Below are 15,013 nucleotides of genomic sequence, written 5' to 3' on the forward strand. Positions count from 1 at the left end.
TATAAGGTGTTATTAAACGAAAATGTTGTTATAAAATCGTGTTGACAAATATTTCGGCTCAACAAATGGCCTTCTTCTTGTGTCACAAGTTTTAACAATACTGTTAAAACTTGTGACACAAGAAGAAGGCCATTTGTTGAGCCGAAATATTTGTCAACACGATTTTATAACAACATTTTCGTTTAATAACACCTTATATCAGTACCGTTGTGCAAATCTTTAGACTGATATATATATATATATATATAGATATAGCTGCATATTTGGGTTCAATACATTGGCAAATACAAATATATATATATTTAAGAGAACACTTTCATAGTGTGCAATTTCATAATATTTAAGGAGTCATTGTCAGAAACATACACTAGTTGTCTTTCAAAGGACAATGCATATACGAATTGAATTAATAACTTGATTAAGTTGATTTTGTCGTTTGACATTCAGATTTACGCAATTTCAATTCTTACACTATCTCTCCTTTGAAAAAAAACCCTTCATATATGAACTTCTACATTATCCATGGTCTTGTTTAAAGCCATCTTCTGTTTTCATTTTGCAGACATCAAAGCTTCAGTGTTCACATGCACATCAGCTTCAGTTTTCGATGAGTCAATCAACGATGTTGTCGTTGTGTCGGTTCTGTTGCATCTTGTTGTGTTAGTTGTCGAAGCCGACGACGGTGATGGTTTGGCTTTTCTGAACAACTGAAGGACTCTTCTGTTACACATGAAGGACATAAAAATAAAAACCCCTTGCAGAGCGTTAAGCAGTGAGACAACGGAAGAGATAGCGGACGCTGAAAACAGGGTATCGATTATTTGGAAAATCCATGTTATGCCCGTGATTGTGAATAATTTTATGTAAATAGAAAAATGTACACGATTTAACGTTGAACTCTGTTCTTCTCTCTTAATTTTCGGTGTTGAGATTATTTTTACTGACGTCACAATAAAGAAATATATATTTGTGAAACATATTAGCGTTATTGGTATTATAAATGTAACGATAATTGCTGTTGGTCGATTTAAAAAACACATGTGTCCCCCGTATCCGATAGAGTCATCGTGTAAAAAAGTCGTTATCATATTAGTTGACACTATTAAAATTGGCAGTCCATAGGAATATAAAACATACGAAACTAAGACTTTATTTTGTCCCGACTGTCCGGAGGAATATAGTAATATCTTACTTCGAAAAACACGAAACATATGGAACGAGCACACACTCAAGCAACCGAATTCTGCTAACCAAAATATATGCATAAAAATACCAATCAATATGCATATCGAATTTGACTGAGTTGCGTATAACCCAAACTGGAACAACAAGTGAGCGAAAAACATGGCAAAAACTAAACACATGTTATTTTTGCCTGGAAGTGATCTTAGAGTACTAAATAAGCAATAGGTAATAAAAGTTAAAAATAGGCATATTAAGGACAAACATGTACAACTCATCATGAGTATACCTAAAAGAGTGATTGCTTGACTTTCGAAATCTGGTTGACTTGGGAAAATGTCTTTAAAATCCTTGAGACAAAGTCTAGCTTTTTTGTCTGACATCAAAATGTATTCATTGTCATAATGCGTCACCGATCCACTGATATTAAGTGTCAATTTTTGATTATTTTTGTCAATTTGGAATTCACTCTCATCGATTTCTACTTGTTCACAAACTAATAGTTCACTGACCTCAGAATATTTGTACAAATGTGCACTCGCATTAGTACGAACGTTTGAGTAACGACACGTTTCGGCGGATCCCATTCTGTATATTACTCCTGGAAAATTATATAATTTCCCTTCCCTTTTTATATTGAATTTAAATGGTACATTACGGTAAAGTATAGAAAACGTGTTGTGAGTTAGATTTATTAATTTCTTTTCGATATAAGATCTTTCAACAGTCTCGTCAACAAATATATTTTGATCTAATATTATATCAATGCTCGTTCCTTCTATCAGGGTTGTTGAACAGCTGAGATTTACATGCAAAGCAGATAAATCAAGAAGCAAACCTTTTACGTTTAAATATGTTTGCAAAAAAGTTAAAAACGAATTCTCGACCGTATCTAAAAACTGTGTTGTTTTATTAATCGTACTCGTAGCTTTACCTCTCAATTTTAATGACAATATATATCCAAGATTACTTGTAAACGGTAGTAAAGGAACACAGCCATTGCTCGTCAGGATTCTGCCAGGGTAGCAATGAATATCGCGGCACTCATTCTGAAAAAGAGTTTAATCATCATAGGGAGTAAACATTACAATATTATTATGAACATTTTGTGTACCGTTATTATGTTTTAATGAGAACTCAGAATGTTTTGAATTTGGTTTTTTGTGTGTGTGTTTTATCTGTCGTATTGTAGAACTGTTTTGTTTAATTGACATACATTGTGGTTTTCATCATGGTCATTATCTTAAATTGACAACCAGAAAATTCGCGTTGAGATGACCTCAGATAAGTTGATTAATACATATGTCACTGTGTAATAATGTTTGAAAAATAATCGAATAAAACAAAACCGAATATTTACTTGCCATTCGGAAAAGGAAAAAAAGGCACTGGTTTTGTCTATCATACTTAAACCTCTTATTAGATCTATTTTATGATCTTATTTTTTTACATGCAGATATTTTCTTAAAACGGACTTTGGTTCATTGCATTTATTTACAAATCTAAACAAGTGAGATGATTTTGAGGAAATTGGTTATATAATTTACCTTAAGTTCGTCAAATATCTGTGTTTTGTTACATTCTTTATCCATTTTGTTGTCTTGTAAGTCATCAAATAACCCAAGAGCGAATATTTCCCGAAATGATGTCGGTCCATGTGTCCCTCCTGTGCCTCTAGCACCTGTGCTTGGTTCAATTTGCGTATGGTGTAGCCATTCAAATACTGGGCCAGTTCCGGTGATACATACATGGCAAAAATAATTTTTATATGGGGCAAGAGCCTGTATTGATGGTAGTTCATGACAATTTTTTATGATATTTGATTTTGACTTTGTTTCGTTACATGTTGTATGTAGCACTTTGTTTCGATTTGAAGGATTACACATTCTGCAGAACGGATTTTCACCATTGAACCATATATGAGGCAAATTTAAATTAGCGCACGCAGTTTTGATGTCTGGATCATTATTTATCCAAGTGCCTGTAATATTACATTTGTCATAACTTGAAAGTGTTGAACATTTCGTTCCCTGTTTTTGTGGTTTCATGCTGTAGCTACATTTTCTGTTAATAGCATAAGTTATGTAGTCTTGAAATGACACATGGTAGGTCGGAGAAATATATTCATCGCAAAATACTGCAATACTCCAATACATAATTGATTTCTGATTTTCATAAGGCAAAATATCTTCATTGCATAGCATACAGAAAACGTTCTTGTAATGCACTGAAAAATTAACCACGCTTATTTCTATCGGCAAACTAGAATATAAACTTCTATCAAGAGTGCTCTGACATAATATGCTAACTTCAATGTTTGAAGTGTTTTTGCATTGGTTATATACAAGAAATCTGTCTCCTGTTGAAGACAACCTAAAATCAGTACATCCTGTTGACCGTTCAAACATTTTGTCAATACAACAAGGTTTTGATTTGAAATAGCAATTATCGTCACAATCACAAGCATTCATACTTTTTTGCGTTGATTGTTTGTCACATAAATAACCAGTTCCCATCATAGCATAAAACTTTCTGTGTACATTGGTGAAATTTAGAGTGTTGAATATTTTTTCTGATTGTTCTTGAGTTTTGATATTCATTATAAATGTCCTACTCTTTTCCTTTTCAAACTCATCTTGAAGATGTATATCGTTGATTATTTTGTCTTTGATAAATCTAATATCAAGAGCCTCGATATGAAACTCAAATTTGAAATATCGTTCATCATTGATTGCGATCATCATCTGGCTTATGTTCATCTTAGCATCCAAATATTTAGAACTTTCAATGGTACTATTACGGTTGCAGAGGTAACAGTAATAATTTTTGAATGGTGTTGTTATACTACTCTTTGGTGTTCGAAGACATGCCTCAAGTAAATCAACGCGATACCTATCCCAGTATCCTGTATCATTACACTCAGATATCAAAGTTGTTGGTTTTGGTGGATTGCACATAAAACAAAATATATTCCTGAAAAATTTATATCGGTTATCGTAGTGATGACAAGCGTATTCTATACTTGAGTCATAGTTTTGCCATGTTTCCGTTATGTTACATTTGTTCACATAACCCGGAGCTTCGTTGACAGTAGAACAATTTCGTGGTTGTCTTACGGAATCACTGACAGCATAGAAAATATTGCACTTTTGTTCTGTTGCAAGACTTATTATTTCTGAGTAGGATGAAACGAAGTTGAAATCGGTAAGTTTCAAGCAGTCTATTTCCAATCTCCAAGGAATTAAGTCTTTAATGCTTTCATTAAAACATTGAGAACAATGTTTATTTCTATATGTCAATCCAGTTTTCCTTGATGTCACAGGTCCATTTTGCAAATGTTCTCCAGGTGAAAATGTTGACTCGCATTGTCTTGTCCTGTAAGACGTCTTACCATTGCACTTTCCTACCATAATAAATAATGGAGCATCTGGTTCATGATAATTTTGTTGTAGGAGCTTTGTCTCAGTACATGACAGATGCAGAGAGAAAAATAAATCTGGACAACAGTCGCCTCTTGTTACACAGTCTAAGTCACATTCACATGGAGGACAAACTCCTAAATTAACTGAAGTATTATATAGAAGTTGATATTCATGGCTTATTTTACTTTGATCACATAATTGTTTTCCACATGCCAAGACATACATATCTAGAACTTTGGAAACGTTGAGTGCATATATTTGATAAAAACTGGCACTTAAGAACAGGTAACATAACCAGGATGATTTCTTTTTCATTATTAGAGATCAGCAATCTAAAATAAAAGCAATGCCATCTTCAATTCAAGTTCACAAGACAACATGTAAATTTTTTATTGTAAACATTTTAAACACTCATGTCGATAATTTTCAAAAAACGAGAACATTCTAAGTTCCAAACTCTTTATATTGACTTTTTCTTTACATCATTTTCACCTACTCATAGCAAAGAACAACACATAAAGCTTTGTCGAAACACTATATTACTGAATTCAAGCTCAAATTTGTCTGGTAGTAATGTATACAAAGAAAGCACCATATGGATAATAATAGTGACCAATATAAGACTTTTAATTTTCAATTATTACCTGTTTTTGTTTGCTAATGTCTACTTAAATAATTATGTTCCTACCTGTAAGTCTTATTTAAAACAAATATGTTCATTGGACGTAAATTTAGTGGTCGTTATATAAAATATTAATGACAACTTTTTTCCTTCCCTTTTTCCTGCATGTTGGAAAAGGAAGGTTTTTTTGGGAAAACATACATTTATGTAAACACATAGATCAACCAAAGCGATGTATGTATTTCTTTGCTAGACAAATTGCTGATATAAAAAAGAAGATGTGGTATGATTTCTTTTCAGTTAAAAACAAAATATATAATGAAACTATGATAGGAGGGCATATTTGCCATGTTTTAAGATCAGGAGTACCTCTTTTATAACTTAAATAATACCCATTCCAATGAAAAATTAGTTACTTTTGCTGTCAGTAATCTTATTTAATTATCGTTTTACTGACACAGCAAACACACAAAAAGCTAAGTCACAAATATTCCGAACGCCGAGGAAAAGTCAAAAAGTCCCTAATCAAATGACAAAATCAAAAGCTCAAATATTTTGTCTTGAAAACGTATAAAACAAGAGTATTTGACACATCATCTCGCTTCAGATTCTATTGTTTTTATATATAGGGTTTTTAAAGTCTTCAACCACTAAACATTTTTAGTTTGCCCTTCCACGAAATATTTATTTAGAATTTTTTTAAATGTTTATGAATTTTCTAAAATTCCACCTGACAACCGATCAGACAATAGTTAACGTTAAAGTTGACTAAATGCAGAAAAGAACATTAACTTATGCTCATTAGCTAGTAGCCTGATATATTTGTCTTTTAAAATACAACTGACATATAAGGATCGTAATGGTGCTATGTGGATAAATTTATCGGTTTTCAAGAGCTAAATTGGCAGAGCGTCAACGGCTTCCATTTCTACGATTGAAAAAATGAACTGGCGTAATGGGGAGATAAATTTGACGAAGTAGAATCCTGACTGTAACAATGTATGCTATTTCAATAATAATAGCCAAATCCTGTCCAGTATACGAATTCATAAGTATGTATTATTCACATAAAAAGAATGTAATTGACTCTCTGCAAATGTTAAACAGATCGTGTAAAATACATATTTTTTTTTATACTTATCATACTTGCCATATAAGTAATAATGTATGTATAATTTTAAAATGAGTTATAAATAATTATCATGCTGTCATAACTAAGATATTTATAATTAGCTACATTATGTTTGAGTGGATATTTAATAAGCTAACATAATTACTCTTTTACATAAAGGTCAATAGCACTGAACATTCTAAATAAAAGGTTGACTATAGGGATTGTCAAATTATGTCTTTAAGTGTGGGACCCCCAAGATTTTTTTTTATTATATCAAAATGTTCATTAACAAACAAAAAAGTCAGAAATCTTTCGTATTCCAATCAAAGACTCACTAAGTCTCTGAGTGAAAATACAAAGGCCTTAAAGATTATATAATAAACTCCAAATTGATGGACACGATTTTCTTTAAAATTCAAAATATCGGGTAGTGCATTTCAACATTTCCTATGAATAATATAAATTGAGATATTTTGACCTCAGATTATTTATCTATTTCAGTTTTTCAACAAAATATTTAGTGCATTCAAATATTTTTAAAATGTGTAAGACAGATAAAGTTGAGTTGTATGTTAAGCCACAAACAATTTCTGTTGTGATCTTCCCGATGAAAGTGTTTTTTGTTTCTTCCCAAACCATGAATTGATCAAATGACTTACTGTACATTTTTAAATTAATTAAAAGCAATATTACTATGTTTCATCTGTATTACGTGAATATCAGAGTGAGGAAAAAAATGAAAGTTATCAGGCTTATAAATTGACACGTCACAGGCGCGTTTCAACATTATGAAGCTAAAAATGGCGCTGTAATAGGCCACACAAACTACACAATTTCATAATCAAAATAAGATGTTCGATATAGGACTGATTTGATCTTTACTTGTGGAGAGAATCGCTTGCAGAATTATTTTTAACGCTTGGAGATGATGGTACAAAGTGACGGAAATGTTTTTGTTTCATTTGATGTGTTTGGGTTAAACTTTTGATGTTTTGTAAGATCCTTTCCGTTTGGAATTTTGCTTGGAGTTCGTTTTATTTTGTTATTTTCGTTTTATTTTTTATGAACAGCAAACATTCAGAACATGATTGAATATATATTTTGAGTGTGCACGCTTTTAAGTAATAAATATGAAACATAATTTAAATGTTTGATAAAACATAAAAATTAATCAGTCATATTAGGCAAAACAAAGATGAAACGTTCTGAATCCGTTTTTTTTTTCTTTTCTTTTTTACATTTGCTTAAAAAAAAACAACGTTTTTTAGTCAGTTTTCTCATCATTTTTGTCTCATCCTTTTTTAAATGCCAATAAGTCCATAACACTTAATTATCTTATTAGTTGCCTGTTTACTGTGTTTATCTTATATTATGATCAAGTTTGATATTAAATGTTTACGTGACATGTGTCACTAGCGCTTAAAGCCGACAATTATCAAATTACATAAATCATTTAGATTGCAATTTATTGAACTTTATAATTTGACAACTGTTTTTTTCCAGTATGCCTTCTCTACTTGGATGAAATTTCAAAATTAAAAGGGTTTACTATAAATTTTTGGCACAACATCTGCTCAATTTTACATTAAAAGAAATTAACAAAAATAACGGACTACAAGGAAAATTCAAAACGAAAAGTCCCAAATCAAATGACATAATCAAGAGCTTAAAGACACTAAACGAATTGTTAACAAATTGAAAACAACACGTTTAATAATTTCTTGCGTCCGAAGCGCTTTTCTGGATTTATCGTCATCAGGAACGCTCAAAGCCAAACATTTATAGCCCGAAGATGTACATTGTACAAGTACCGAAACCGTTGATGAGCTATACGTATGTCAAAAATACCTAAAATATATAGCCAAATCCATCTAAACCCAACTTTGCCTGAAGGAGTTGAAACCTTAGTTTCTTAATAATTTCAAAATTTATAAACGGACAATTTTAGTAAAGTTTATTAAGTCATGTCGGTACCGAAGTACTGACTACTGAGCTGATGATACCCTCTGTCATATTCCGGACTTGGTACAGGCATTTTCTTATGTAGAAATTGATGGATGAAACCTGGTTTTATAGCTAGCTAAACCTCTGTATGACAGTCGCATAAAATTCCATTATATTGACAACGATGTGTGAACAAAACAATCAGACATAACAGGTAAACATGTCAAAAATAGGGGTACATCAGTCAACATTGTGTTATAATCTTAATCACTATACAAACAAATTGGTCAAGAATGCAAGGCAATAAGGCATATAATAGACACGGCAAATCAGCAAAAACGAAGACCAGGAACACCAGGAATTTACCACAGCACAACAACACAATCACAGGATGTACAAGTACCAAACCACGTCAAATGGACATCACCAAAAATAGATTTTACAGTAAAAGTTATTATTTATAGAGACAAATAAAAAAATACTTTAACACTTTATTATGATAAAAACAATGCCAATACCCAAAATCTATACATCAAGACCATCGTGTATTATTTTGTGAAGTCGATACGGAATATCTTTCAATAAGGTCTTAGTATCTTCCAATGAACGTTTTTAGAAAAAGGATGAGACGTTTTTTGACATACCCCTAGTTCATCAACTTTCTCCTCAGACAGTTTCGATGTTTTCAAAGCTCTTGATTACTGAATTATTGCGAAATGTACATCCCATTTAATGTGAACTTTGAAATTAAGGTGGCGAAAATGATAATTTCAGAATTAAAATCGTCACATTTGTCATAGATTTTGGTACTGAAATGACCACTTATGTCAATTCTGAGGTATAAGTCTCAAAATGAGGCAGAAAAAGCCTTGTCTGTTGTTTCTTTGATTTTTAGTTCTGCAGGATATATTTTGAACCCAATCGGAAAAGGTTGGATGTTAATGGAAAGAACATCATCAATATAACAGAATGTGACATTAAATGGTATGGCGTCTTTGATCTTCTTGTTTTTAACAAATGTCTAAAGTACATTCGACTCATTAAAATTAAAACTAGGTCGGCAAGGAGACAGTTCGTTACAATATTTTGGAAAAGTCAACCTCTATATTCAATAATAAAAATATAGAAAGAAACTCCAGCATACTGATCGCTTGTTCCTCTGTGTAGCATGTTTTAATTTTTGGTTCACTAATAACAAAAAAATGCCGTAAGGTCTCCCAAAGTAATAAATTTTAAGTATATGCTATACAATTGAGAAAGGAAATGGGGAATGTGTCAAAGCGACAACAACCCGGCCATAGAGCAGACAACAGCCGAAGGCCACCATTTTTATGATAAAAAGCATTGTGGGCTAATCCTTATAGGCGAATTTTTCCATTTCACATTGGGAATGAAGTACTGATGAGATTTTCATAGACAAAATGCGCGTCTGGTTCATATAAATAAAAATCAATGCTGATATCTATGATGAGTATTTTACAACCACTGGGAGGATGCCACTTCTGGTGAAGATTTTATTTCCCGAGGGTATCACCAGCCCAGTCGTCAGCAATTTTGTGTTGACATCAATTATCATTGACATGATCATGAATATAAACTGTTTACGAAACTTTAATTTGGTCCTCAATGCTCTTCGACTTCGTACTTTATTTGGCCGTTTTAACATTTTTATTCGAGTGTCATTGATGAGTCTTTTGAATACAAAATGCGAGTCTGGCGCAAATACATAATTTTATCCTGATATCTATATGAATATACAGGGTTAAAAAACAGTTTTGATAATTATACTAGTTTTAGAGAAAGATCGAGATTTAAAATTATCCAGAAGTCATTTAGACTCCATTAGAATCCACTTTATGGTTAATACCACTTCGCGAGTAAATTTATAGCTACCAAAATAGTACCAGACTTACAATTTGATACGCCAGACGCGCGTTTCGTCTAAATAAGACCCATCAGTAACGCTCAGATCAAAGAATTAAAAAGCAAGACAAGTACTTAGTCGAAGAGCTTTGAGGGTTCAACAGTTTCACAGTATTTATGAGGATTGTCTTTTAACTACGGACAGAATCTTTTTCAATCAAATGGACAATTCTTTCGTCGAACAAGCAGATGTACCTTTTTTGCAAGGAATTTTGTGAAAATTATGGTAGCAATATAAATACGTTTCGTCCTTCGATTTGATGTTCAATGTAATATGTTCATAGAAGACATGAAGGACTTGTGATTCTCATCATTGTCAAATAATATGTTTCATATGTTAGGTTACCTAAGATTTAAATTATTTTTAGAATAGGTGTTCATAATTATTAGAGAAGAGTTATAGATTAAATATGCATCTACGTGAAAAACTAATACGACGGGTTAATGTGGAGGAGGATGTACATACCTTTCCGGAGCATATGAGATAAACCATGGGATCTGTTGAGGTTCGTGCTGCTCATGTGTTTTGCAATTGCGTAACGGTTTTCAGTTTATTATCGAATAATAAATTTGAAATTAAAAAATTTTCTTTGATATCTTTCGCTTCTCTTTGTCTATTGTATCTTATTGTGGTGAAATACGATGTATATAACATGTGTTTATTATTGTTTTGTAAAATTAACTATGTGAAACTTCTAATTTTTAGTTATCTAATCTTTATATTACAATATAATAATAAAATTAACTATATGATAGTGTCTTTTTAATGAACGGTCATATACCATTTGAAGAGTTGAGAAGTATTAAAAGTAAACTGTAAAAGAGTGTTAATTACCCCGACCATATGAGTATATACCCATATGGTCATGACCATACGTGTATGGTCCGAATACTCATATGGTCCGGAACATACACATTCTTCTTAAAGAGTTAATAGCAATCGAGTATCCGTTTTTTTTTATATTAAGAACAGTACGTTTAAGGGATGTTATAGTATTTTGCTTTAAGTTGTACATGCAATCATTTTTAGCATCAACAGAAAAAAAAGACATGCGGTAAAATTTTACTACTTTTAATCGAATTGAGTTAGCAGGATAAAAAGATGTTTGGAAAAAAATAAAATAAAGGACATAAAATATAAAGAAATGATGAAAAAAGGCAAAAAATAAGGAATACAAATATAATTGGCGATTACATAATTAAAAAATGCAGATTAGTGGGCAAACTTCATAAAGTGGTTTAAAGAAATACGGCTAAATTGTTTTTACAAAAAATGAGATCTCTCATCCAGACCCTCTACTATGATAAGTGATTATTCTTTTCAGCAAGTATTTCAAAACAATCTGGAAAAATATATCGGACTTGTTTCAACAGAATACTTAAATTCTTGAGAAAATCTATTCAATTCAACCATTCTTGCATTTTGTATACATTATATGTGTCTGTAATTCTTTGAGGTGAAAAATTCATCATGGGTTAAAGTTTGGTGTCATAAATATTCAATTCAAAACATTTTATTTTCTTAATTGATTTAGATACCAACTAATTCCGATTATGTTTATCATTAAAGGATCTAAATAAAAAGGCAAATTGGGAAACATGCCAGATAAACTGTCAGATTAACTGTTATCGTTGATTGCTGTAATATTTTTAATTGTAAGGGAAAAAGGGGGAAAAACCCATATTTATTTTTAAATTGGTAACGTAGGATTTTACTGTCAATTTGTCAATTAGTTCAATCTCAGAGGAACATAGTGGTTACATTTTTAATCAACTACAATCGAAGTAGAAATAGCGATATAAAACGCAATATAAAACAAGAATGTGTCCAAAGTACACGGATGCCCCACTCGCACTATCCTTTTCCATGTTCCATGGACCGTGAAATTGGGTAATTATCTAATTTGGCATTAAAATTAGAAAGATCATATCATAAGTAACAAGTGTACTAAGTTTCAAATTGACATCAGCTTCATCAAAAACTACCTTGACCAAAAACTTTAACCTGAAACTCCCACTTTCATTTTCTATGTTCAGCGGACCGTGAAATGGGGTCAAAAGTCTAATTTGGCTTAAAAATTAGAAAGATCATCTCATAAGCAACAAGTGTACTAAGTTTCAAGTTGATTGGACTTCAGCTTCATCAAAAACTACCTTGACCAAAAATTTTAACCTGGACGGACTAACGGAACCACAGACGGACGGACGAACGGAACCACAGACGGACGGACGGACGGACGAACGGAGCCACAGACCAGAAAACATAATGCCCCTTTACTAGCGTAGGTGTGGCATAAAAAACAATTTTGACTTTCCTTGAAAGACTATGTAAGATAGTGTTGTACTCCGAGGAATAGGTGTGTCTGGATTAGAAGCCCCAAGAAACGGAGGGGAATTAAAAAAGATTTTTCTTCTAATTGGCGCAATCGTATGTTTTATTTTTGGCGCAAATGATACCATGTAATTTTAAAACATGTGGCGCAAACGTAGCATTGGAAAAAAAGTTGTGGCGCATTAGGACGCATTTTAAGAGCAAACAGATCTCTCCTATAATAAATAGATGTTGTTGTTTGGAGAGAAATGTTGTTATTATATGTTTGTGACAGATATCCATTATATTGTCGTAGAAACAACTTATAGTTTAAACCATAATCCTTCCATGATTGTGACATTATCGAAACAGATTTAAAATGGCATCGGGGTTAGTCTTTCTAAGTCTATGCAGTGTTTTAAAGACTGATATTCCATCAGTTTTATACTGGTTTTGTCATCGTGATGTCGGTTTCTCTTCTTTTCTTTTCTAAATCATATTTATATGTGTACATACATCATACATAATGAACAAGTGATCTCAGTAGTTCAACTTCTTTATACTAAGCTGTCAAAATTGAGGTTGTAAGTTCGAACATAATAGTGGCCAGTTTAACCAACTCTAATTCTAGAGATTTGTCAGTTCTTTTTTTGTCCTGTCGAATTCGGTGCATTCCAGATTCTTTCATCGATAAGACTGACAATCACGAAATAACTACTTAAAACACGAAAGATCAATACAAAAATATTTTCAGTAACCTTGTTTATCGCTATTTTGTGCATTTTTCTTTTGATCTTTTTTTGTGATAATTTTCATATCATGCTTCTCGCTTGAGATTGAAAAATTATCGCTAGAAACTAAGGAGGCCACGTGGCGTTGCTAACGAAATTGACATGAAATTGACAACGTACTCATAGGTAAAATAGCGATAAACAGATTATCATTGGTCATCTCAACTCGATTGCTTTTCTCACTTTCGCTGTACCAGCTCAAGCGAGAAAATCAATCTCGTTGAGATGACCAACGATAATCTATAAATCTCATACTGTATTTTACATGAATAACTCTACTCAGTAATTTTAAGTATAATTATAATTATGCGATACCAATATAGAAATTATATGCACTGTACTTTATTATAATTATAATAAATAGAAACTACAAAGTAATGTACTTACTGTTATACTAGCTGAAAATCTTTAACAAGTTTTTGAATCAATTCCAGTTCTGTAGTTTATTCAATGAAATAGCTATCTGTTATGAGTTCTCTTGATAAAATGTCTGCACTGGCATTTCATACTATGTCAATTATCATCATTAGCAATAAATCACATTAGATGAAGTGCATTGTTTTATATTTTCCTCATCAAATATGATATTAACATTATAACAAATATATTAATTGAAGTGTTTGTATTTCCCTGACTAAAAGGGACATTTTAGTTTTATATATTGCGTACATATTTCCGCTTTTAAAGTGTTAGGCAATATCACGAAGTGTCAAATTTCCGAAAGGAAGTAAATGGTCTTTCTATCATAAATCATCATGGACGTGTCCTATCATCCATCAGTTTATTCATGTCCATACTTCCGATTTTCACATGATAGCAATCCGTAAAGATAAACAATTATGACTTAAACTAAAACAACACATTGCAGGTACTATTTTAAAGTAGTAAACTATAAGTTATAAATTTAATTGTTTGCTACTGACCCTCTCCGGTTTCATAGAGGATTATCTACGGTAAAACTCATAAGGGGTGAGGACGAAGGCCGAATCCTCTTTTGATTCACCAACCACCATTGGATCCGTAGGGGGTCAGGAGTAAATCCTATGTCGAATTTATCGCCATCGGGACTGCCAACTTTTGTGTAAACCCCATATGAAATTTACTGACTCATTACTGATTCGTAGTACGTACGGAATCATGTGATTACATTGAATCATTCACAACGTAATAGTTTCACTAATAACTTAAGCCCCAGTCCCACTAGACCACGATCGCACCACGCTCACTGCGACCTAAAATAAATTCAGATCGTGGTGAGGTCGTGGTATGAGCGGCATGAAAATGTATATTTTCGTTGCTTTCACGATGCTACTATACGTCCTCATGACGCTTCAACAACGATCCCGCTACGAGTATACCATGTTTCACAGCGCTTATTCTGCGACCTCAGTACGCTTATCAAGATCTGTCTACGCTCATCACTTTCTCACTACTACCATACCACGAGTTATCCGATTGCAACACGATCTTACCACGCTTCTACTGCGATAACAGCACGTTTTACCACGATTATACTACGTTCATACCGGGAGCTTACTACGTTCTCAGCAATAACGTCAACATCGTGTTCCATATGATACAGTTCCATTGCTTCTATTTCTGATTAATACGTAGATTTCACGGAAACAATACAGTCATGCCACCAAACTCTACTAGAACACGTAGTCGTGGTGGTAGGGATTGATGTAGAGGCAGAGGGAGCTC

General features: G+C 32.5%; 1 protein-coding gene across 2 annotated transcripts; it reads right to left on the reverse strand.

The window, feature by feature from the left end:
• Positions 1-225: 225 nt before the first annotated feature.
• Positions 226-13,992, reverse strand: LOC139524320 (uncharacterized). Of its 2 annotated transcripts, none has more exons than XM_071319070.1 (3): positions 13,693-13,992; positions 2,730-4,936; positions 226-2,231 (listed from the first exon to the last, which is right to left on the reverse strand). In XM_071319070.1, exons 2-3 carry the CDS (start codon positions 4,917-4,919, stop codon positions 552-554), a joined length of 3,870 nt encoding a protein of 1,289 aa, XP_071175171.1. In that variant the 5' UTR covers positions 4,920-4,936; positions 13,693-13,992; the 3' UTR covers positions 226-551. The 2 variants fall into 2 exon arrangements, with proteins under 2 accessions (XP_071175171.1, XP_071175170.1); XM_071319069.1 differs by having other exon boundaries at positions 13,697-13,971.
• Positions 13,993-15,013: the final 1,021 nt, after the last annotated feature.

The sequence above is a fragment of the Mytilus edulis genome, chromosome 5 (genome assembly GCF_963676685.1).
Source record: "Mytilus edulis chromosome 5, xbMytEdul2.2, whole genome shotgun sequence".
Taxonomy (NCBI): Eukaryota; Metazoa; Mollusca; class Bivalvia; order Mytilida; family Mytilidae; genus Mytilus; species Mytilus edulis.

What these genes read in the sequence shown, in the direction of transcription:
- LOC139524320 (XM_071319070.1), bottom strand. Translation starts at nt 4,919, where the DNA reads ATGAAAAAGAAATCATCCTGGTTATGTTACCTGTTCTTAAGTGCCAGT. An exon ending in AGATATTTGACGAACTTAAG is followed by an intron (nt 2,232 to 2,729) that starts GTAAATTATATA and finishes ACTCTTTTTCAG; the next exon opens with AATGAGTGCCGCGATATTCA.